The sequence below is a fragment of the Syzygium oleosum genome, unplaced genomic scaffold (assembly GCF_021117445.2).
Source record: "Syzygium oleosum isolate NSW1041296 unplaced genomic scaffold, Sole_v2.1 Sole_v2.09, whole genome shotgun sequence".
Lineage (NCBI taxonomy): Eukaryota > Viridiplantae > Streptophyta > Magnoliopsida > Myrtales > Myrtaceae > Syzygium > Syzygium oleosum.
Window position 1 is genome coordinate 8,945,475 of NW_026607493.1, and position 22,215 is coordinate 8,967,689.

Sequence of the window (22,215 nt, forward strand, 5' to 3'; positions counted from 1 at the left end):
TATAAAAATATATATTAAATATACAATGTGTCCCAACGTGTCAAATTTTTCTATTTTTTGAGAAACGACATGTCTGCATGTCGTGTTTTGTCGTGTCGCATGTCGCATGTCGATGCTACTTAGGCGGGCGGGGAGCTAGGCGGCCTTGTCAAACGAAATGGCAAATATTATAGGCCCCTGGTTTGACCGGGCGAGGAAATGAAATATACGTAAAAATTTATTGAATAAATTAGGTGCAAAAAAAGGCGAAATAGCTTTTGATTGATTGGCTTTGTTGTCGGAAGACGCGTGAAGGATTAGGGGTGCTTAGTTTCTAAGAAGCTCCTTTAACCCTTTGATTATTTAGATTTGATTAAATTAATCATGGTATGTTACTATTGCTGAAAAGGACTATCCCGAAAAATATATACTAAAATAGAGAATGGAAAATGGAGTCTTCTTTTGACGAGAAGCTAGAGAAATGTGTTGATTTTGGTTTCTCTTGTACCTAGACAGTAGAGTGGGCATCATTCATAATAATAATAATAAAAGAAAAGAGGAAAAAAAATTGGTGCGTTTGAGTTTATTGACATTTTTTTAGAAAAAGTAAAAGCCTATTTGCTCTCTCTGCACCCTATAGTTTGTGCCCCGATTGGCCATCTCATCCTCCACCGATCCAACCCTCCCGTCCATCGGGGAAGTTGGATCACGGTGGATCTGGCGAGCAAATAAGGAGTTTTGCAAGGAACATCCAAAGCGTCCTTAATGGACCTAAAAGGCGAGTCATATCTGGCTCATCGAACATATCAATATTGTTTTATGATGCACATGTGTCTCGTCAATAAAGTTTGAAAAGCTTATTCAATTATTTTATGTATTTGCTTAATTAAATTTTCCTATAAAGTGATTAGCCCGTGTCCACTTCATCACGGGAACTTTTACATAAAATACCAACCAAAGCATCTTTTTTTACAATAGAATTAGTGCGGTAGTCCGGTGACAAAAATGTGCACTAACTTCTTTCCATGTAACAAGGGTTTTGAATATAAGCGCAGACTTGCGAGGTGAATTCTGGTCAAAGAGCATCGAAATCAAGTAAGCTTTCATTTTCTTCATTAAATTGGTAATTTATGCAACACTATATTCTCCGATGCATGTAGCTTCATGGAAGACGTCATCATTGGGCTAGAAGAAGCTTAGAGCCCAACAAGCCCAAAGGTCAAATGATCATCGAGTCACCCTCACATACTCAAAAAACAAGCAAATGAAAGTTGTGTTGATATCTCTGCAAATTGATGATCATGAGAACGTTGGATTTAGATGCACACCATAAGCCATTACAAATTGAGTGTGAGGTCCTAGCGTATGCTCATCACTGAATTTGATGATCAGCAACTGATCATTTAGGATGGTAGATCTGTTCTTAAGGGATAAGAGCGTGCATTTATCTGCAGACTGTACTTTGTTATTTGCTTTTTGGCTTTTCTTTATTCTGCAATTATTTGGGATTTGCTAGGCTTAAAAGCTTTCGATGTACCTCTCAAGTATTATTTTGATATATGATAGGCAACTAAAAAGAAAACTTGTGTTCTGGGTTTGGAACACACTGTGTCTCAATCCATCTTGCATGCATGCATAGTCTTGACAAAAATACGTGACTACTATTCTCTTGGATCATAGTAAACTCATTTACCTTCGTGATCACGTAACGCAACAAGTTTGCTAACATTACATCTAATCATTAATACGGCATAAATTTTCTCTAACTAACATCATATGTGTTGTTTGGGTACATTTTATGCAAAATCGTATCTATTTCTATAGGACGAACAAAATAAGAATACTTAAAAAAGGCTCGTAAAGTTCACTACTTTCCTTTGCGCGAGCTACTCTATGGGGCTCAAAGGTTCGAACTTAACCGGGTTCATGACATTTGTTTGGTGTATCATAAGTTTTTCAGGTAATTAAGTCTCTACGCTGACGCTGCCGAATCATCAATCAGAAAAGAAGATGACCATTTTTCTTGATCCTACAATGGTATCGGGATCCGATCCAAAAAAATAAAAAACAATGGTATCGGGCCAAATGCCGACCCATTTTGATAACTCAAGGCCCAAACAGAACCCACGGTCACGGCCTAACTGGGCCCCACGTGGGCCAGATCAGCTGGGCACGTGGCTCTTCCTTGAGGCGGTAGCACCCCCGAACATTCCCGGAAAGATCTTTTGCTTGAAGAACAAGAATCGAAAGGTCTTCTTATTTTGAGGCCGTCCCTTGGTCCACGTCGACAGCTACTCCTCAGTCCTCCCCGGGGTAGCAATTCCCCGGTGCGGCGTCCCTCTGAATCCTCCCCAAGGCTCGCAAGATCGCAGCCGTCGGATGCCGCGATAAGGTCAACGGCGGTGCGCTCAAGAGATGGGTGCGGGCGGGGGCCTGGGCGGCCTGGTCAAACGAAATGGCAAATATTATAGGCCCCAGATTTGACCGGGCGAGGAAAAGGAAATATACGTAAAAATTTATTGAATAAATTAGGTGCAAAAAGAGGCGAAATGAAGTGTTTCGTGGAGGGCATGGAAAAGAGTTGATCATGCTTTTGATTGACTGGCTTTGTTGTCGGAAGACGCGTGAAGGATTGAGGGGTGCTTAGTTTCTAGGGAGCTCTTTTAACCCTTGATTATTTAGATTTTGATTAAATTAATCATAACGTGGTACGATTCGAGAAAAGGACTATCCCAAAAAATATATATTAAAATAGAGAGTGGAAAATGGAGTTTTCTTTTGACTAGAAGCTAGTGAAATGGGTTGATTTTGGTCTCTCTTGTACCTAGACAGCAAAGTGTAAATAATTCGTAACAAGAAAAGAGGAAAAAGATTGATCTGTGGAATTGTTTGAATTTTTTTTAGAAAAAGCAAAGGCCTATTTGCTCTCTCTGCACCTTGCGGTTTGTGCCCCGATTGGCCATCTCGTCCTCCACCAATCTGACCCTTCCGTCCTTCGGGGGAGTTGGATCATGGTGGATCTAGCGAGCAAATAAAGAGGTTCGCATAGCACATCCAAAGCGTCCTTAATGGACCTAAAAGGCGAGTCATATTTGGCCTACTGAACATATCAATATTGTTTTGTGATGCACTGTTCCTTTTCATTAATCATGTGCACATGTGTCTCATCAATAAAGTTCGAAAAGCTTCTTCAATTATTCTGTGTATTTGCTGAATTAATTTTTCCTATAAAGCGATAAAATGAGTGCAGTAGTCCAGTGATAAAAATGCGCACTAACTTCTTTCCATGTGATAAGAAGTTTGAATATAAGTGTAAACTTGTAAAGTGTGGTGAACTTTGGTAAAAAAGTATAAAAATGTCGTGAAAATTTGGTGGTAATACTCATGAACTCTTGTTAAGCTGATTACTTTATATATATATATATACACACAAGTATACATATATTTTCCGTTTTCAAAATGGAAAGATCCGCAGAAAATCTAGTAAAATAACCGACGAAGAGGGAAAAAAATGGATAGAGTCGTTGACCACGCGCGAATCTTCCGGAAAAATCCGATCCTCCGACTAAAGGGACCTGCCCGTACGGGCTGCTCCACGGGGGCTGCTCATGCGGCTCTCCCGCACCGGATCATCGCCGCCCCCCCACCCCCCGGGCCGATCACGTGCGAGCCGTGACCGCGGCCCACGTGTCGCTCGGTCGCCGCAGGTGGTCGCGCGAGCCCCGTGCACCCGAAAAGTAGGGTTAAACATAAAGCCCCCGTCGATATAAAAACAACGCAAGAAAAAGAGAGAAAAAGAGAGACCCCCGAGTTCTGGTGTTGCAGTGCGCGTCAAACTTTTTACCTCGCAGCCTCCCTCTCTCGTCTCTTCTCCGTCTTCTTGGACCCAACTTGCTCGGAGAAGAAAGGAAAAGAGGAAGCTTTTTGCACCAGCTGACGGCGGAGGGAGGTGGGTCTTGTCTGCGGAACTCTTGCTCGCCGCGTGTTGACCGGAGGAAGCCAGCGCATTTTTCAGGTGGGCTCTCTGCTCTCCTCCTCCTCCTCCTCCTCTCTGTGCTCTGAACTCCGTGTCGTCGGGTGTTTCTTGATTCCGCCCGCTTCGGTTCGTCGGCGGGAGTGGATTGTTCATTGGATCCGCGACCCCTTGTTGTCTTGGGTTGACTTTGTGATTTCTTGGGTGCTTTTTAGTCAATGGAGTGCCGGTTCAGAGATGAATCTTTGTGCTTCTCGGGTGAGTGGCGCTTGTTGGAGCCTGGTAGAATGAGGTTGCGGATTCATTGGTGGTCTTTTGTTTTCACATGGTTCTTGTGGGTAGGTTTTCTAGAAAGCACCTGAAGGATTCTTGGAGTGTAAAGTTGGTGTCTTGATGGTCTGAGTAACAGCAAAATGTAAAGAATCTGTAATTGCAAGAGCAAAGTTCTGATGATATCCAGTCATTCTTGTTTGTCCCTGCTAGAGGTAGTTCCTTTGGGTTCAAACTCCACAATTGCCGAAGTGGAGGTCGATTTTTGGAAATTGTTGAAATGATTTTCGAATTCACCTAGTTGATGTCCATGGGTGTGGGTACATGGGAAGTGGGAGATTGTAACCGTGGAGGCCGCTGTTTTGGGGGTAATGCTTGGGTCAGGACGGAAGACTTAAGTTACTACTCGCTTTTAGCTAAATCTGAAGAATGTAAGGAAGGCTAGGTAGGTGTGATCGACCACATGCCAAATCTGCCTGACTCTGTGAAAAAAGCTGCCCTCACCTAGTAATTGGCTCACTTCTGCCTTTGAACCGAGAGATGTTCTGTGTGGACTATGAAGTTAGTTTGCATCTTTTGCATGCTTATAATAACGGTTATCCATGATTTTAAAGAGAGGACCATATGGCAGTAAACTGCTCCCGCAGTTAAGGGGTAACTTGTCAACAACCATACTGCTCTAGCATGCTGGCTGATTGCTTCCATGAATTTGATTGCTGCTTTTTTGCTATGTTATGAGTGAAGTATGCTCTACATGGTTGTCAATTGCTAATTGTTTTGAAATACAGGGAGATATACAATGTTGAGAACATTAAATTCTGATATTACCTCAGCTTAGATTTTCTCTAAGGACATTTTCCTCATAGTTATCAGCGTTCTTTTTTGGACCTGGGTTCTGGTCATTTTACTCAAAATCTTCCCTGCGTGCATATAACGTCAACTTCTTACAGTATATTAGATTCTTAACTTTCCATTTTGTGAATCTGGTAATGCTTCTGTGTGAGTTCCTTCACACTGTTCGACTTGTAAACTCTAAATAAAAAATGCTGTTTACTTGCATCCAAGTTGATATAATCATCCTGTATTGCTCAATAAAACTGATGATCAAATCATGTTTTATGGAAAGTCGCGGCTGACTTTCATCATCTTAAAATTTTCTTCTGAAGGATCACAAGAGCCACAGCTATGTTACGGGCAAAGCAGATCTCTTGCCTCTCCAGTAGTGCAAGGTCCTTTTTTGTCAGTTGCGGCTGAGTTGCAGTACCTGAAAATTTTCTTCTGAAGGAGCACAAGATTCACAACTATGTTACGGGCAAAGCAGATATCTAACCTCTCCAATACTGCAAGGTCCTTTTTTGTTAGTGGTTCACGCTGTGGCCCTGCAGATGGAAGTTCCTGCTCATGCTCAGAAGATGAAACATGCATCCCGAGAAGACAACAGGCAACTACCGATGTTCCTTTTCCACAAGAACCAGCCACCTTCGTGTCCAAAACTTCAGCAAGAGTGGGAGCCTTGACTTCAAGAGATCATGTTAAATATGCGGGCACTTGTAAAGCTGAGAGTATTAAGCACTCGAGTCTCTTACCAAATGCTGCATCTGTTCCTATCTTGCAGAAGCCTGAGTCCGTCAGTTATGCAAGGGACTCGAACCTTTCCCAAAGGGATGCAGGGCACTCAGCGCCACTCATGGCTGATCAGGTTTTTAGGGCAGGCATTGCGGCAGTAAATTTCCTATCTGATCTGGTTAATTATAAGGTTCCCAGCTCAGATAGCGGCATATTGAACTTGCCCAAAAGCTGTATGGTCGATCCAAGCAGGCCAGTTGCAGATGTAAAATCATCCAATGTGAAATCCGTTAAGAGAGAGAACTTCTCAAAGGTTCATCCAAAATCATCAGCCAACAAAGCACCTGCTTCAGATACTTCTAATTATTACCATGCCCGTGATAGAGGAGAGAAAAACGGGAGATCTAATTTGGACGGTTTTAAAGGTGTTTATGATGCTGGGGCTAGAAATCATGTTGAAAATACAAGAAATGTATATTCGGATACTCAGAATAAGAGAAGAAATACCCATTATTCTCAGAAAGCAAAAGCAAATCCAGATAGGTCTGCATCAACTACTAGTTCTATTCATTCTTCTGAAAGGAAGGTTGTGGAGTATTCTGCAGAAGGATTCAATAGACCAACAAGAGATACTAGAGTGGTGTCAGGAATTGCTCCGACTCCAAGGAATTTTTCGAATACTGCTCATCTTGTGGAAAGTGTTTCCCGCATATTGCTGCAGAAAGAGTGGGGTTCTGCCGCAGAAGAGGCTCTTCAACAGTTAAATTATGCAATGGATGCATATCAAGCAAACCAAGTACTAAAGAAACTACAAGACCATAAAGTTGCCCTTGGCTTTTTTAACTGGTTGAAACAGCAGCCGGGGTACAAGCATGATGGGCATACTTATACCACCATGATTGGCATCCTTGGCCGTGCCAAGCAGTTTGGTGCAATAAACAAATTGCTTGAACAAATGGTGAGGGATGGATGCCAGCCGAATGTGGTGACTTATAATCGGCTTATTCATAGTTATGGCCGAGCGAACTACCTGAATGATGCAATGAATGTCTTTAAACAAATGCAAGCAGTGGGGTGTGAACCAGATCGTGTCACTTACAGCACGCTCATTGACATTCATGCAAAAGCTGGGTTTCTTGATATTGCGATGGATATGTATCAAAGAATGCAGCTGGCTGGTCTTTCTCCCGACACATTCACCTACAGTGTCATGATTAACTGCCTCGGAAAAGCTGGCCATTTGGCCGATGCCAACCGTTTGTTCCATGAGATGGTTGATCATGGCTGTGCTCCTAACCTAGTTACCTATAACATCTTGATTGCCTTACAGGCAAAGGCAAGGAACTATGAGAATGCTTTACAGCTCTATCGGGACATGCAAAATGCTGGATATGAACCTGACAAAGTGACTTACAGCATTGTTATGGAAGTGCTCGGCCATTGTGGGTATCTTGAGGAAGCAGAAGCAGTTTTTGTTGAGATGTGGCAGAAAAATTGGGTGCCGGATGAACCAGTATACGGTCTGTTGGTGGATTTGTGGGGGAAGGCTGGTAACATTGACAAGGCCTGGGAGTGGTATCAGACCATGCTGGATGCGGGCCTGCGCCCGAATGTACCTACTTGCAATTCGTTGCTTGGGACCTTCCTTAGGCTTCACAGGCTATCTGATGCTTTTGACCTCCTGCATAGCATGCTGGCTTTAGGTCTACATCCTTCTCTCCAAACTTATACTTTGCTTCTCAGTTGCTGTACAGAAGCTGAATCGCCATTTGACATGGGGTTCTGTTGCCAGCTCATGGCAATAACAGGCCACCCGGCGCACATGTTCTTGCTGTCCATGCCAGCAGCTGGACCAGATGGGCAAAACGTGAGGGATCACATGAGCAGGTTCTTGGAACTGATGCATAGTGAGGATAGAGAGAGCAAGAGGGGACTTGTGGATGCAGTCGTGGACTTCCTACACAAGTCGGGGCTCAAAGAAGAGGCTGGCTCTGTTTGGGAAGTGGCTGCTGAGAATAATGTGTATCCAGATATCGTCAGAGAGAAAAGCGCATGTTATTGGCTTATAAACTTGCATGTAATGTCAGATGGCACCGCCGTGACGGCACTGTCAAGAACCCTTGCTTGGTTTCGTCGGCAGATGCTTATGTCAGGCATGAGCCCAAACCGGATCGACATAGTTACTGGATGGGGTCGGCGCAGCCGGGTGACGGGGACTTCTCTGGTGAGGAATGCCGTGCAGGAGCTGCTGCACATATTCAGCTTCCCCTTTTTCACCGAGAATGGCAACTCTGGCTGTTTCATTGGGTGTGGCGAGCCACTCAACAGATGGTTGCTTCAGTCTTATGTGGAGCGCATGCATCTACTATAGTAGACGGACGATGATATGCTCTTGCTATATTTATTCTTCATCAGAAACTCCCACCTCCCAGCAATTTTGTTGCCCGATGTCAGGCTGAAGCGTGCGCTGTAGGGATTGCCTGTTTTTTTAACATTCTGGTGCTGCTAATTTATGTATTCTAATGCATATGTATCGGGTATTATAATTAGGTGTCTCCAGATTTTTTATGTACTGCTCCTCTTGGCTCGCAGTTCGCACGGGTTGCAATGACCGGTAGATAATGGGTCCTCTTGACATGTGAAATGGGGATGGATGGCCTCATTTAGAGGTGAAGTTACATTGCATTAACAGTACGTGAAATTTTCGGTCTGCCGTATCACTTTGCACTTTTACCAGGAATCCTATTTTGAGAATGCATTGACATGTGGGGAAGACAAGAGGGCAGTTAGATTTTTCATTGAATAGATCAACTAAGTTCTGGATGATCGAGTCTGACTTAATTTTGATTAGTGAGGAATTGTGAAAGATGCAAAATTATCGTCCATACCTGCATATTTACAGCTTTTCCGACGATGCAGTTGCCGATCAACCTTATTAGACGCCCGCTTTAGATTTTGTATAATTGTGCTGCACGAGCTTGCGAAAGACTAACAACAATTAAGCCCTTTCACCCATATTCATTTGCATTAAATACCTGCCATATTTTCCCCTAATCTCAATTAACACCGTAATACATTGGAATAAGTATATGACATTAAACGTCGGTGTCAATTCTTTGCTATAGACGTGGAGGTTCCAACTTCTAATCCATCAAATTTTTGTAAATATGGATTTTTGGCTTTCTCCACCATCCAAGGAGTTTGATAGACCTTCTTCTGCGTTGGCTAATGCTATTGAGCATTTCGAATAATATATCGACTTGAAAGTATTTATCTGTTACCATTTTTCCTTTTCATTTATGCAATTATTTAATTAAAGCCCCCGCATCTTGCGAGTGATATTTGGTCACCTAGCAAAAGGGGCATACACATATATCTGCAAGACGACAAAGAATCAAAACATTCAACTGACATCGATATTTTTCGAAAGCCTATTGTGTGCCCGATGGAGGAGTCGAAGAAACCATGGATGTAAATTAATTGAACAAACCCACGGGCGCAAGGGCCGAGATAAGCCAAATTTCCATCACTCTCTTTCTTTTTATGGAATTAGTCAATCGAAGAGCGTAAAGAGAAGAAGATCGAGAAAGGTATTTGGCTGGGAATAATATTTTGCACATCCGCTCTTGGAGGTAGATCAGAACAAACAAGGATGTTCAATATGAAACTTTCAAAGCAAGCAGTTTCATGTCCTAGACCTCTCCAAGATAGCATAAGAAATGGGAATGTTTATCCAAAAAGTACTAAACTTATTTTGTACGGCGGCCCATTCAAATCGCAATAAAATCTTTTGAAAATTTTTCAGTGTAGCCCCTGACATCAATTTCGGCCAGAAATTTTTGACATGACTACCGGCCATTCTACGTGGCATTGCTAGCGCTAACAATTTCGAATTTTTTTAGATTTTCTGAATTAGTGGAAAAAAAATCACAAAAATTACTAAAAATTAGAAAATTTAAAGAAAATGCAAAATTTGTCCATATAAGACTGCCGGTAGCCACGTCAGCAATTTTCTGTCAAAATCGATTGGAAAGACTACATTGAAAAATCATAAAAAAGTTAACAATTAAATTGATAAAATTGAAAAGTTTAATATTGAATTGAGTGATGTATAATATAATTAAAGCTTTTTGAATAATTTACCCAAAGGAAAGGATATGAGGATTTTTTTTTGTCACCATCCTTCCGTTCTTCAAGGTGACCAATGCACCTCAGCCTTGAGAGAAGTATTTGGAAATACTGACGCATCCCATCTTTAGCCGAGTGAAGAACAGATTAAGAGAAAGATTGCGGGAAAATTACCAATTCAGTCCTCAACCTATTGCATTTGTGCCAATTCAGTCCTCAACCTTTTGCAAACCAGCCAATTCAGTCCTTTTGGCCGGCCGGCGCTGACGTGGCCGCCGGCCAGCTGACGTGACGCCGGCCGGCGCCACGTGGCAATATTTTAATATATTATTATTATTATTTTTGATTTTTTTTTTCTTTTCCTTCTCCCCCCTGGCCTATTCGGCCAGGGGGCAAGCTCGCCGGTGAGGAGCCCGGCTCCGGCGGCGGCTGAGCCCTCGCCGCCGGCTAGGCGGGCGGAGCTTGCCCGGCCAAGGCGGCTCCGCCTCGCGGCCCAGGCGGCGAACTCGCCACTGCCATGTGGTAGGCGGCGGCGAGGGCCCGGCTTGCCATGGATGGGCGAGCTCCGCCCTCGCCCGGCAGTCGGCCGATCGGCCGGTCACGTCGGGGCTGGCCGGCCAAAAGGAGCGAATTGGGTGGTTTGCAAAAGGTTTAGGGTGAGATTGACCAAATTGAAAGGTTGAGGACTGAATTTGCACAAATGCAATAGGTTGAGGACTGAATTGGTAATTTTCCCGAAATATTGCTTATTGGAGATGGAGAAACGTGTACTGAACGGAAATGGAAAGATCCTTACTAGTTTCAAGGACAAACATATTCCACTATATTTGCTCCCATTTTCTAGTTGCTTCTTAGGGATTGCATAATTGCTTCTACGGGGAAGAAGCACAGGGACCAGCTATGCACCCATTGTTCCTGTTATAAGAGCGAACCTAAGGCATGAGATGCACAGAACAATTTGTAAGCAAGTCGTTTCGTAAGTTAAATCACCTTCTTACACAATGTTTAAATTAAGTGGTCCAAAGAATTCCAACCAGGCAACTAAAAAAGAAAGGTAAAATAAGCATATTTGTAAATAACAGTATACTGCCATAACTACCCCGGCTCCTGTGCTGTCGAGAATGAGCGAAAAGGAATAAGCAGATCTGTCGCTTCGGCAAGCCGCGCCCATCCAAATAAAATCTATGAGACTCACTTGAGCACACTTTCGACAGATCCCTTGAAAGGATAATTAACTATAAGTTCAGCCTTTTTTGAAGCTTTTGGGCGGCCTGCTAAAAGTTCAGTCACTCCAAGCAGAATCCAAGAGCTAATTGCTTCTATAGGTATCTCTGGATCAACTTTGGGCACCTCAGCATTGATGGTCATCTTCTCTAGCACAATTGCCTCCTCAAGAAGAAACATAAGCAGGGAAAGCACAGTTTTCAAGCTAAAACAATCAGAACTGAACCCAACGATTTCAACACTCTTAAGATGATTTGCCACAAATGGGAAATTCTTCTTTTGTGAACGCCAAAATTCCTCTTCATCAAAGACAAAACAGTCCAGAAATTCCTTGCCAACCTAAAGTGCAAATAAACATCAACCATGTTTTGTAACCCACTTAACTATAGATGACAAATAGATGGAATGAAATATGGAAGCAACTTCTGTGGAAAGCACTAAAGTTACTTTTCTACCTCGCGTGACAGTTAGAGATAGATATGTGGCAAACTGAATGAATCAATGCTCTCCCTTTCAGCATTAGGATAATCTTATTCACTATCACTTTGTGTATTCATGATTCTGGGTGGGTGGGTGGGTTGGTGAGTGTTGACTCGTGTTTCAACTTTTCTATGATAACCTGGAGGAACGGTTGAATTGCAAATTGCAATTGTTTCTGACGGAAACAGATTCCTAAAACATAATACAAAAATTGCGGAAAAACGTGCCCATTCTACACTTGAATCACCGATCGTTCGAAGTATATTACGTGAAATGAACATACCTCTTTTACCACAGATTAAATGCACTTATCACAGCCTCGGAGAGAGAACAATTCTTGAATTGTTGAACAAAGCCCCTTCTTCTTTGTCCTTTAGTGAGAATGAGTTTTCTGATGATGAAAAATGCAACTCGCACACACATTCTTACGTGTGTTCTCACCTTATTTGTTTCTAGACAATAACTGCCAAGTGCGGTTATTTTCTTTCATGTTGGGTTAGCCCATCATGGGCGGCCCATCTTCACAAAGAAAATCCATCATCTCCCACTCGCACACTGGTGGGCTAAACATTAACTCTCTCTTCTTTGTAATATTCATACTAGCAAATAATCCGTGCGACCAGCATACTTCGAGAGCTCGTTGCGATGCATCTGTTAGGAATACATAGCAGCTCAAAATTAGGTACAACGTTTTCCGAGTAGATATAGTATGTAGTCCCCTAGATCAATCAGTCACATTTATATCCCATTTGATCTCTTTTAGTATCTCGTATATTGTATTCACAACTATGATTTACTTAAAATCATAATTGGTCGACCTGTGAATACAAACATAGAATGTGACATCATAATAAATTGATCTTCCCATTTCCTTCAATCTCTCTATTTCAGTTCGGCTCGCTTTTCTAGAAATGCCCCATTAGATCGAATCATTCATGACCATTGGCAACATCCTAAGATAGCGAACACTGAATAGAAACTTTGAGAATAAGTTAGAGTCGTGAGGGCACTAAATGAGGAACTCATATTCTCAAGAGTCTCACACGGCATAAAGTTGAGATCAAAAACTTTTGCCACTCTTATCGGTCGTCTTATGCATACGTAGTATGAAATACGTATTACGGTATTAACTCCTTTCCCGTGGAGCGTATGTCTTTACATTCAATACCGTACAGATGATAGTTCAGACATACCTAATGTCTAAACTTGAGTTCACGTATCCCCGTGGAGCGTATGTCTTTACATTCAATACCGTACAGATGATAGTTCAGACATACCTAATGTCTAAACTTGAGTTCACGTATCTACTCCTCCAAAGAATCCATTAGAACTCACATCTGGCATCAAAGACAGATAAAGTAAAATATGTGGGTTATTTTACTTTCGGACATAGTAAATGTTATGTCCTCATCTTGGCACTTAGCTAAGGCAACATTTTTTATTTTAAGCTTGAGCTCTCGATTATCACCTAGATAATAAGCCCAAAAATTGTCTCATCTCTATTTATCGCACAGTAAATAGAGGCGATTACCCGTGTAAGTGGGCTAATCTCATCTGTCAGACATACTTTCTCGATATAATGCACTAAGCATTAAGATGCATAAATAATAAATAAATTCATAGGCATTAATAATGAGAGAGCAACTTCATTAAATGTGAACACTCAGGGAAAAATACAATATTCAGTACATCACTTTCTACGCAGTCCCAAAGATTTTACATGACCATAGAAAACATCTCTTGGAATTGGCTTCGTCATAGGATCTGCTATCATTCTATGCGTAGATATGTACTGCAAGTTCACATCTTTTCGTGCAACCATATCCTTGACAAAGTTATACTTGGTATCTATATGTTTGGTCTTGCCATGATATTTCGGATCCTTGGTGTATGCTATCGTTGCTTGACTATCACTATTGACTAACAATGAGTTTTCGCATTCTTAGCAACACCTAAATGATCCAAAAATCTCTTAAGCCAAACACCTTCTTGTCTTGCTCCGACAACGCCACGAACTCGGCTTCCATCGTGGACAATGCTATACATGTTTGTTTCTTCTTGCTCCAAGATATGGCGCCATTATTCGGATAAGTAAACAAAACCAGAGGTAGATTTCCTTTCATCTAAATCTCCTCCCCAATCAGCATCTGAGTAGCCTTCAAGTCGCAGATCCTTACCTTGATAACTCAGTGAATAATTAGCAGTACCCTTTAGATACCTCATTATTCTTTTTACGGCTTTCCAATGTGCTTGACCTGGATTGGATTGGTACCTACTTACCATCTCAACTGCAAAACATATGTCAGGTCTTGTACACATCATAGCGTACATTAAACTTCCAATAGCACTAGCATAAGGAACACGTTTCATTTGTTCCTTCTCTTGTGGAGTCTTAGGACACAACCTATGGCTCAATCCTTCACCTTTTGCAATAGGAGTATCCATGGGTTTACTGTCTTGCATACAAAATCGTTCAAGAACTTTATTTATATAAGTCTCTTGCGAAAGAGACAATAATATCTTGGAACGATCTCTTGAAATCTTAACTCCAAGAATATATGCAGCCTCACCCATATCTTTCATCTCAAAATTGGACGATAACCAACTCTTAATAGTAGTAACCAACTCCATATTGCTTCCGGCAATTAGTATATCATCAACATATAATGATAAAATCACAAATTGATCTTTGGATCTTTTGATATACACACAATGATCTTCATCAATCATTGTAAAATCAAACGCCACTATGGCATTATGAAAACGTATATACCATTGTCTCGAAGACTGCTTAAGGCCATATATCGATCTTAAAAGTCGACATACTTTTTGTTCTTGGCCTTTCACAATGAAGTCTACTGGCTGCTCCATGTAAATTTCTTCTTCTAATTCTCAATTTAGAAAAGCGGTCTTTACATCCATTTGATGTAATTCAAGATCCATGCTTGTCACTATTGCGAGAATAAGGCGAATTGAGGTAAATCTCACTACAGGAGAGAAAGTTTCTTCATAATCAATTCCTTCCTGTTGATTATACCCTTTCGCCACTAGGCGAGCCTTATATCTTTCTATTGAGCCATCGGATTTGCGTTTTATTTTGAGAACCCATTTATTCCCAATAGCTTTGCGTCCTTCTGGAAGATCAACCAGTTCCCAAACATGGTTTAACTTCATTGACTCCATTTCTTCTTTCATTGCAATCATCCATTTTTCTTTGTTAGGACAATTTAGAGCCTCATTTACATTCCTTGGCTCGTCTTCATTTTGTGGAGCGATCATGAAAGTTTCCCCTTCAATGTCAAAACGTCGTCGGGGAATACTTTTGCGACTTGTTCGCCGTATGGGAGATTGTACACGTGGTATATCATTCTCCATTATGCTCCCACTTGGATTAGATAATGACGAAATCGTCTCATCAAAAGGTTGCAATTGAGATTGAGTCGAATTCAATTCCTCACTTCTCACATTGCTTCCACTTGGACGAACTTTATCGATTTCACTATCAGAATCCAAGGTTTCAAATAGTGAGTAGTTCTCACCTATTTCGCCCTTCTTAGGAAACTCATTCTCTAAGAATGTGACATCTCGTGATTCAAATTCAGTTATACTCCCACTTTCTTGCTCACCTATAAATACATATCCTTTTGAGGTTTCCGAATACCTTATGAAGATACTCTTCTTACCTCTAGGACCTAATTTCCCATACTTATGAGAAGATTCATGTGTATAAGCGGCACAATCCCAAGGTTTTAGAAAACTCAAAACGGGTTTTCTACTTGTCCATAACTCATACGGAGTGGAAATAACCGATTTAGAAGGCACACGGTTAAGTATGTAGGCAGCGATTAATAAAGCATCACCCCAAAAGGTGATTGGTAAGTTAGCGCGCCATCATGGACCTAACCATTTCTAGTAAAGTTCTGTTTCTCCTTTCCGCAACACCATTTTGTTGAGGAGTATAGGGAATAGACAACTGTCTTTCTATTCCCTTTTCATCACACAAATTTCTGAACTCATCAGATAGATATTCTCGACCTCGATCGGATCTTAATGCTTTTATTTTCTTATCTAATTGATTTTCCACCAAGTTCATAAATATCTTGAAGCAACTAAAAGCCTCAGATTTATGAGAAATCAAATAGACATATCCGAATCGAGTATAATCATCAATAAATGTGATAAAATAAATGCCCCATGTCTAGCCCTCACATTCATTGGACCACAAATGTCGAATGGATTAAGCGCAAAGGAAATTCAGCTCTTGTTCCTTTTCCAAATGGCTTCCTTGTTGTTTTCCCAGCTAGGCAGTGTTCACAAGTGGGCAAATCGACTTTTTCAATATTGCCCATTAAGCCTTCTTTGGCTAATCTATTCTTTCGTTGTTGGCCTATATGGCCAAGCCTAGCATGCCAAACGTTCACATCATTATCACACGAAGTAGAAGACGTGAAGTGGGAATAACAAACATTGACATTTACAGAATCAACATCCAGTACAATAAAACCATCTAGAAAATAACCACAACCATAATAGCTCGTACCTAAATACAAGTCTACACCACTGTTATGGAAGTTCAAATTAAAACCAAGTCGAATCAACACTAAAACAGGACACTAAGTTCCGACGAATTTCCGGAGCATATAATACATCATGTAGGAACAAAGTGCGTCCACCACGCATAATCAACTGGCAGGTGCCAATTCCTTTAACCTCGGCTCTGGAGTTGTTCCCTACATAAATCCATTTAGTTCCCGTTGGAACTCGTCGGAATTCTACGAAGGCTTCTCTATCCTTCGCTACATGGTGTTGCTCCACGAATCTACATCCACAAAGGATTTGATTCGAGTTAGAAATATAGAACTTGATACATAAACAAAGTTCTCAATAATACAAGATGAATTAACCTTCTTTGGCTCACGACAATCGCGAGCAATGTGGCCTTTCTTGCTACAGTTGTAGCACTTCACTCTTGACATCTTTTTCTCATGAGGACGCTTTCCTCTTTGGTGTTGTTCATCTCTTGGTTTCTTCCCGAAGAACTCGCTCTCTTACCTCTCCACCTTCGAACGAATCGGGACGCTTGCGCTTAGAGCTCGAAGGCCCTTGTGAGCTAGAACCTGCATAGTAAATGTCAATTACCGGCTTATCCGCCAAGAGGCGGTCCTCCTCTAGCTCTAAGTGGCGCATTGCATCTTCAAAGGTTTTGATGTTCTCATTGTGAGTTAGGTGCAACTTCATATGCTCCCAACTTTGAGGCAAAGAACGAATCACTGCTTGCACTTGCTGCTCATCAGTCAGAACATGACCAGCATCCTTCAGCTCATTAATCATGTTTGACATTTTCCTTAAATGTTGTTTCATGGACTGACCATGTGGCTTCTTATATGAGTCAAATCTAATAGTGAGCTGTCTAAGCTTGGTTACAGATGTATGACCAAACCTTGCTGCCAATGCTTCCCACATCTCCTTAGCATTTTCAAAACGCCTAAACTCTCGCATGACATCATTTTCCATGCTACTCAGCAACGTGATGCGAGCAAGGGAGTTCTTCCTCTTCCATACAGCAAATGCATCCTTATCTCTCTTATGTTGTGCAGTGTTTCCGTCTTCAGGCTCTACCATAACTAGGTTAAGAGCTTCAAGAGCCTCTTGCTCTTCCAGCGCATATTGGATTTTCATATGCCAAATTTCATAATTATCACCGTTAAGCTTCTCTCCTTTGTTCGGTTCAAGCAACTATATTCTTTGATCTTTGAAGCCATGGTATCTGAACATTTCGGACATATACGCACGAATTATTAATGCCACTCATTTATGCATCAATTTTACACAAGCGATTATATTAATGAATAATTTCACATGGGCTTTAGATTCGAAAGTTCACTATGTTCCCAATCATCATCAAAAAACTTAATGTGAAATTACCGTTAATGTAATCATTAAGGTAAAATTACGTTCTTTAAAGTTACTAAAACTTTTAGAACTCCCACTCAGTCAGATAATATTAATAAGACATCAGCCAGATAATATTAATAAGACAGATATTATAATATAATAGCACCATATACTATTCATAACAGAAAATATCCGTCAACATCTATTCATTATAGAACTATTTACATGAGGAACAAATCCATCATAGGAAATAAACATAAACACCAACATAAAAAGAACCATCCACCTAAGATATTTAACACCAACCTATAGTGAACATATCCATAAGAGCTTACGAAAAATAATAATAATAATAATAGATAAACACAATCAGGTGGTGATCTTCTTACTATAAACCGGAAATGACTCATGAAAAACCTCAGGAAATTTTATTTTCTTTGGCATCCAAATGGAGGCACCCGGAAAACCCCTAGATTCGGGCAACGTATTGCGCCGAGACCGATTCAATGCAAGGGTTGACGTCCTTCTTGCCCCGACCCGTATGTACTCTATCATGAATTGCTCCACAATCATCTTATAGCTCGGACCTTCTAAGGCGTCCCAAACCCTATCAATCATTCTTCCCAACTCATCGGGAATGGTGCATTTGGGGCTCAGACCATCACATACCCTGGCATTACGAAACCGTTCCAAATGATATCTTGTATCATTTGGTTGACCTTGATGATGTGTGTCATCATGTCATCATCGCATCCCACCGGTAAAGAGCCGGACTTGATTCTTAGTTTCTCAAGCGTCTTCTTTTGAGCCGTTCTAAGGGATAATAGGGGTTCGATATCTTCGTACCATTATTCCTGCAACAAATGCAGAAAAAATGAAAGGATTACTCATAATCCAAGGTACAACATTTCAAGAAACACATTCTACCCCTTCTGCAATTTTTTTTTTTTTTTCGGCCGGTCAACGCCGGTCAATAGTCAATGGGTCAACGCCGGTCAATGGTCAACGGGTCAACGCTGGTCAATGGTCAACGGGTCAAGTCTACGGGTCGGGTGGACTATCGGGTCAAGTCGGATCCGGGTCGGGTCCGGAAAAACCCGGTTGAGCAACCGCATGGCTGACGTCACCGTGACGTCAGCCACGCCGCACACGCCCTCATGGCGCGTGCGGTGCACGCGCGTGGGGAGGAACCGCCACGCACGTGCCGGCGAGACCGCCTCTTGCGGCGGCACGTGTGGGCGCGTGCGGCGTCCCCCGGCGGAGTGCTACCCGTCATTTTGCTCGTATCGACGAGCACTACGACCCTATGCCTTTAAAAATAAAATTTATCGCACGGAATTTCGAAACGATCCCGAACAGTACGGTCGGTGTCGGTTTCGTACCCGAGCGTTCGTCGCGCCGTTTCACGAATTCCGGCCAATATTCCGTGTTATGCACACTTGCAACGATCAGGAAACAAGAACCTGGCTCTGATACCAATGACGGAAACAGATTCCTAAAACATAATGCAAAAATTGCGGAAAAACGTGCCCATTCTACGCTTGAATCACCTATCGTTCAAGTATATTACGTGAAATGAACATACCTCTTTTACCACAGATTAAATGCACTTATCACAGCCTCGAGAGAGAGAACAATTCTTGAATTGTTGAACAAAGCCCCTTCTTCTTTATCCTTTAGTGAGAATGAGTTTTCGATGATGAAAAATGCAACTCGCACACACATTCTTACGTGTGTTCTCACCTTATTTGTTTAAGACAATAACTCTGAAATGCAGTTATTTTCTTTCATGGGCTGGTTAGCATCATGGGCTGGCCCATCTTCACAAAGAAAATCCATCAGTTTCTAAAACAGGCAATGCAGCATAAAAAACTTGGATACAGTGCTGCTACTTCTCTTGTTAAAAAGCAGGAATGAGAAAGTCTAGGGCTGCCTTATACGAACAAATCCACTACCTCACTCAAGCACAAGCAGTAGTTAAAGACGATTCATACCTCGAATCCAAAGATATTGGTCCTGTGTATGATAAACTTTTCCAAGTGGGGCGAACTTCCTAGCAAGTATGCAATCCCCTGGACCTCCACTTTACTAAAAGATGTACGCAACAAAGATTCTGCCATTTTAAGGTTGAAGGCAGTCGAAGAAGCAGTCCATTCCCCCGCATAACTGATAGAACCTACAAAGAAAATGGAACGTGGATAAAGACGCATAAAGACATGGAGTTAGGGCTAATTTTTAGCTTCTAGTTTCACAGAGAAAAAAAAATGTGCTAATAGGGAAGTCCCACCTTTTTAATTTGCAATCGCAAGTCGGTTACCATAGTTTTAAGTGATTAAAAATAGCTATCTGCAGGTGGTACTTTCGTAATGCCAGGTGAGTAATCATGGAATGATACAAGAAATAGTCAAAACTGATGAATGATGCGACTGTTTTAGCACTTTTCGACGATCACGAGAACGAATAATTTCACTAAAAGAGAAAATTAGATTCCTTAAAATTAAGAAAAGCAATAGAGTATAGAGCAGTCTTTGCAAGTTGACCTACTGAAGAAGATATAATGAGCAATGGGAAAGCTCGGAGCAGCAGAAGAAGAATGAACTGTGCATCAAACCGACCAGAAAACAATGATCATATAAAAGCACCGCACCCCAAGCATCAACTAGATGTGCATTATATATATGTCACGTAATATAAGAGACTTAATCTTACTCCTCATAAAGGAAAATAATGAGATACTCCCGGTACCAGCAAAAACAGCCATTAGGGAAAAAAAGGCATATTATCATGAAGGGGAATGAGAAAACTGAAATGCAGGCAGGAAAGAAAAAAAAAATCAATCAAATGACTTGCACCTGAAGGCACCAGGTCCCTATAGTGACTTTAGGAACACGACGCAGTTGATGGAGAAGATACCGCAACATGCCGACGTACTTTGAATAAGAACCGAAATATTTGAAGTGCAGGACAAGATCAAGCTCAACCTCAACCTCAACCAGGGAAGATATTTCCTCTAACGTGATGAAGTTCCAGTAAGACAAACCACCCAATAGACGCAGCACAAGCAAACGAGGAGCCGAAAGTTTAAACTTGGATGATCTACGAATATCAACAGAATAATCATCAATCACCAACTCTCTCAAGGTAATCGATTCTATCTCAATCTCATTCATACTCCAGCAACCACGGATCACAAGAGATTCTAGAACAGGGCTCCCGCTCAAGATTTTCGCGATCAAGCTATCGTGCAAGCTCACGCCTTCCATGCACAACATCTTCAGCGATGACCAACGGAAGATACCGTAGACCCGCAAGAACTTACACCTGTTGTTGACACCCGAATTTTCGTCACCATGCAAGCATCCATTTCTTTTGCAAGATTATAAAAATAGAAATTTTCGAAAAAAAAATCGTCGATTTAAGTCGGCCCATTTGGGCCCGATTCATTCATTGGCCCATTCCTTTTTCTTTCCGGCCCAATCTTTTCTTTCTTTTGTTTCCTCCTTTTTCAGCCCATTTTTTTATAATTGCCAGCCCAGCCCAGTTTTCTTTTCTCTCTCCAACGTGAGCGAAGCAGTCGTGAACAGTGACGGACGGAGAATGCACGGTGGGGGCGGTGGAGAAGATATATACTCGCTCAACTGAAGAAGAAAAGGGGGGAAACATAACAAGTTTTGAGGGGGAGAGGGGTTTTTGAAGAAGAGAACGTTCAGTTCCTCTACTCGCGTAGAGGAATTCCGGCAAATCCCTTCCCCTTCTTTCATCGTCCGTTCACCGTCGCCGGAGAACAATCCCCGTTAATCGCCATTTCGGACACACGAGATACCTTTGTTCGTCGCTTCGGACGCACGAGCCATTGTTGTCCGTCATTTCTACGCCATGCCGGAAGACGCCTAGTTCCGTTGCGGTCCTGTTCGTAGACGATCGTGAAGACTTCGCACTGCTTCCAAACCAGGTAAGACTTCTTTCTCGTATATGTACAGTTTTGGCCGGGAGAAGTTGATTCGATTGTCGAGTTTGTGTGAAAATCTGATGGAATAAGGCATATTTGCTGTAGAATAACATGATTTAGGCATCTGCACTTCACTTCTTGATTGAGAATCATATCGGAATCAAATCGGACTCTCGTTTTTCAGATCGCATGTTAACTGTTCAACGAAATGTCTACAAGAAGCACCAAATCTGTTTTTTGTAAAATCATTACTTTGGAAGCTCGATTCGTTCTAGTATTGATCCTGACATCAAGTTATCTTTGTTTTTCTTTGATTTTGATGGCATATGCATCGTTTGTTCGAGTCTGCCATTAATGGAACCTTCGACGGAGATTCATCCCCCTTTCGCCGGAGCATTGCCCGCGGTTAGAGGCCGCTCTAGTCAGTCCATTTCTCATTCTTTGATATGTATATACGTGTTGTGTGTGCTAGAATTGATAGAGTTTAATATATACGATTTTCGAGTTTGAGAATCTCTCGCCGGAGTTGGTCCAGCAATGTAGAAATCGTCGGCCGACTAGTGGCTGGGGATGATTCGCGGGCGGTGACTTAGCATCGGAGAATAGATTGGTGGTGGTCGGAGTGTTGGTATGAGATTTTTTGGTGAAGCTCACTAGCTCAGTGAAGGTGTGAGAAAGATGAGTTTTTGGAGAAGTTTCGGTGAGAAAGAAGACCATCGGGGAAGAAGACCTGAAAAAGGGAACAGAAAAT

General features: G+C 41.8%; 2 protein-coding genes across 2 annotated transcripts; one reads left to right on the forward strand and one right to left on the reverse strand.

Moving 5' to 3' along the window:
• The first annotated feature begins 3,788 nt into the window (after positions 1-3,788).
• Positions 3,789-8,477, forward strand: LOC115692618 (pentatricopeptide repeat-containing protein At1g74750-like). Its single transcript, XM_030619530.2, has 2 exons — positions 3,789-3,994; positions 5,389-8,477. Exon 2 carries the CDS (start codon positions 5,526-5,528, stop codon positions 8,157-8,159), a length of 2,634 nt encoding a protein of 877 aa, XP_030475390.2. The 5' UTR covers positions 3,789-3,994; positions 5,389-5,525; the 3' UTR covers positions 8,160-8,477.
• Positions 8,478-18,363: 9,886 nt separating this feature from the next.
• Positions 18,364-21,382, reverse strand: LOC130138960 (probable F-box protein At1g60180). Its single transcript, XM_056314739.1, has 4 exons — positions 21,339-21,382; positions 20,460-20,836; positions 19,510-19,691; positions 18,364-18,369 (listed from the first exon to the last, which is right to left on the reverse strand). The coding sequence occupies exons 1-4, from the start codon at positions 21,380-21,382 to the stop codon at positions 18,364-18,366; spliced, it is 609 nt and encodes a 202-aa protein (XP_056170714.1).
• Between the last annotated feature and the right edge of the window lie 833 nt (positions 21,383-22,215).